The 3,832-nt window shown below is 31.3% G+C and overlaps 1 protein-coding gene across 1 annotated transcript; it reads right to left on the reverse strand.

Annotated features, from left to right (window-relative positions):
- Nucleotides 1-591: 591 nt before the first annotated feature.
- LOC145067208 (uncharacterized) lies at nucleotides 592-1,053 on the reverse strand. Its single transcript, XM_079014401.1, has one exon. It carries the CDS (start codon nucleotides 1,051-1,053, stop codon nucleotides 592-594), a length of 462 nt encoding a protein of 153 aa, XP_078870527.1.
- Nucleotides 1,054-3,832: the final 2,779 nt, after the last annotated feature.

Genomic DNA, 3,832 nt, shown 5'->3' on the forward strand with positions numbered 1-3,832 from the left:
GCAAACAAAATTATTACTAGAAGGATAATTAATATTAAGCCTAATCATTCCATTACATATATAGCCAAATCCTATAAAAGAACCATGTCTTGACAAGATATACTTGTAACTTTCTAACACTTGTTTGTAACCACAATTATTTAATACAATTTCAGACACGAGATTCTTACGAATCCCTGGAACATATAAAACATTGTTCAAACACAAACATTTCCCAGAAGTAAAAGTAAGTAAAACAGGTCATATGCCCTTGATTGGTTCAGTTGCAACATTTCCCATCTTTACAACAGATCCATCTTCAATTGGTTGAAAGTCCTTGAACCAATATAGATCTTTGCAAACATGACTTGTTGCTCCCGAATCAACCAACCATGCAACTTTATCATCCTGCACATAAAATGCTTCAGAAATCACAGAAATATAATTCTAAACATATTTAGAATTCTGCAATGAAACAGAACACCATCCTTATTCACTTTGCGAAGACGACAATCTTTCTTGAAGTGACCCAGTTTGTTACAATTCCAACAAACCAACTTAACCTTATTTTTGGAAGACTTGTCATCCTTTCCTTTAAACTTCATTTTTCCATTAGACTTCTTTGGGATACTTTGAACTTTCTCCTTCCACCATGTTCACAGAAGAGGAACCAACTTGGTTCTTTCCTTTAGGATTGTTATCATGTTCTTGAGTCCTTATGGACTCTTCAATCCTTAAATTGCTTCCAAGTTGAGTCAAAGTCAATTCCTCTTTGTTATGTTTCAAATTGTGTTTAAAATCCTTCCAGGAAGGGGGCAGTTTGTCAATGATCACAGCCACAAAAATGGCTTCATCCATTTTCAGATTGTGTTGAGTAAACTGTCCCAAAATTCTTAACATTTCATGGAATTTTTCCATAACAGGCCTGGAGTCAATCATCTTGTAACCCATTAAGTTACTAACAAGAAACTTCTTACTAGAAGTATCTTCAGCCATGTACTTGGATTCAAGAGAATCCCACAGTTCTTTTGTAGATTCGAAATTTTGATAGATATCAAAAAGAAAGTCAGACATACCATTGAGAATATGACTACGACATATGTAATCATCATTTTCCCACTTTGATCTTCTGTTGTTGCCTCCAAAGGTTCATCTTCAACAGATTCTGGTAAGACTGGCATGGGTGTACTCAAAACATACACCACTTTCAGAGTGGTAAGGAGAAACTTCATCTTTTTCTGTCATCTATGAAAATCTTGCCCTTTAAACTTGTTTAGTTTTTCAAACTTACTTGTCATTTCCTTCACAGAATCACCACTTGCCATGATCACAATTTACTTCGATTTTTGTTAGAAATATGGTTTAGTGGCACTTGGAAATCTGAGAATTGTGATGATCACTTTCAAATCGAAGTATTTGGGTGGTACTCCCAAATCCTCAATTGGATAAGACTCAAATAAAATCAAAGAGAAAAGAAAGAGAGAATGAGATGGTGTAATTTCGTGAGTACCAGAAAAGTGACTAAAATTGGTTATAAACCTTCCTTATCTGAAAAACTGTCAAAACTGTCATATAACAATTTTTCTCAACAGTCAAAACTGTTATAAATTCGGGTTTTGTATAAGGATTAATGCAAAGTCAAAACTGGTTCTGCCCAGCCAGGGGCTCTGCCCCTTGGACCCCGCTCCCAGGGGCGCTGTCCCCGAACCCCCGTTCGTTCAGGGGCTTCGCCCCTAAATGACAGTATACTTTGATACTTGATCAAACTTAAACAAGTGTGTACTCCATATCTTCCTTACTTGTTTAATATTTATCAAGATCATTTTTAGTCAACAAAGTAATCTCATTACACTTAAATAACATTGATGATAACAAATCACCAACTTGTCTGATGCTCCCATCAATTGTTTTCATATTTAGTTATAATTTAAAATTATTTGAATATATTTTAGATGTTAAAAAATAGATAATATAATTATTTATTAAAATGATCATTTATTAAAAATATAGATAATACAATTATTTATTAAATTATTTGAATATATTCAAATTTGGAAGACAAGCCGTTAATCGCAGGGATGACAATATTTTTTTTTTTGTTGAAACTAGTGCACCATTGTCTTCGAAAAGACCCGCCATAGTAACATTGTGTAATTTGTTGTCTAGTTGCATAGCCTTCATGTTTTTGTTGATTCAGAACAAATTTCAATACGATAAAACCAATCCAAACATCATGAGTCAACGAGAATGAGCCCTTACAGTAGCACCATTTGAAGATTAGACTAAGAGATGATGTCTGTATATATTAAATTTTGATGATGGAGTCAACATTTCCCACCCAAGATTGATAGGTTTAGAGGGTGATTATTTGTAGGTACCGTGTATGTCATCGGTAACATCAAACCCTATAAAATATGTGAAGAAGAGTTTGCTCCACACATTATAGTTGGGGCATTATAGACCAAGAAGAATAGGAATGTGGGATAACTTTGTTTGGTTGATACTGTGTATCCGCCATGCCTACAATGGAGGAGAAAGAAGAGAAAGAAGGGAAGAAATTGGTAAAAAAAAGGGAAGGAGAATGTTTGATACGATGTTAAATGTAATTTTCATTTATTGTATATGTACAAAGAATAAAATGGCCAAAGGTCGGCTATAGGGCTAAATACATGGGCTAACAATACATCTTGCCTAACAGCATAGAATTTATATTATACAATTTACATCATAGTATTATCTCAATATAATATAGATAGAGATCTTCAGAAGCAAATTAATAAGTTTGTGTTCAATAATTAGTATTACGTTAATATGTGTATTGCATATCTGCTTTGATCAAATATTGCTTCAATGTTATACTAAATTGTTTAGAAATTTGATAAATAAAGTTTTTTTATGGGTACTACATGTCAGTTTTTACATAAAAGAGCACATTAAGGAGAACTTCTAGCCCACGAGTTATTATGGAATCATTTTTAATGGTGGATCAAGCCTTTTGTAGTGATGGTTAGCATTGTAAGTGGGCTTATTAAACAAATGTTCTCAAACCCGAGCTCAATCAAAATTGATATAAAATCTTTCATAAAATTTGAGTTTTACTCGGTCTAAATTTAGAAATTTAGAAATTTAGAAAATTCTAATATCAAATTGTTAATGCATGTTATCTAACTCAAATTTCAAATTCCAAAAGCATTATCTATCCTACTTAGAATTGATTTAAGAAGTTTGATAATTTGATTTTAGTTATATGATTTTTTTTTGCAAAACCATATTTTCTTACTCACATTTATTTATGAAATATAAATGTTTTTTTCTTTGAACAATGATTATAAGTTAGATTCATCAAGTTAGTTAATTTTTCTATGGCCAGATTTGAAAACAAATCATATTCGTAAACTAAACTTATTCGAATGATTTAAATTGTTCGTAATATAACATGGAGTTTAATTTAAATATAATATTATTAAATCATGATGAAAAAAGAAATTAGGTACGCAATTTGACTATCACGAAAAGTGGGTTCATATGCACATGGGGAAATATATTGCCTCAAGTCCATGTCAAATATCAACTCAATATTATACGTTATAATAATTATTATAATACTTTAAATAATTGATTATGGATGCCCATGAATTTTGGGACTCAAGGTTTGTTTTTCTTATTCTATTACTTGCATTGTTTTAGTTAAAGCTTATATTTTTATTTATTGAATTGCAAATAGTTTTGTAATGGTTTTATTAAGGTTATCTATATATTTTGAAATGTTCAGATATTTAAGTTTTAATATTCAAACTTTAAAAAACTTGAGCTAAAAGGTTACCTGGTGTAACTAAATTGTAGCCTAATTTTA

Source organism: Lactuca serriola, chromosome 8, assembly GCF_051521515.1.
Source record: "Lactuca serriola cultivar US96UC23 chromosome 8, Lser_US96UC23_V15, whole genome shotgun sequence".
NCBI lineage: Eukaryota > Viridiplantae > Streptophyta > Magnoliopsida > Asterales > Asteraceae > Lactuca > Lactuca serriola.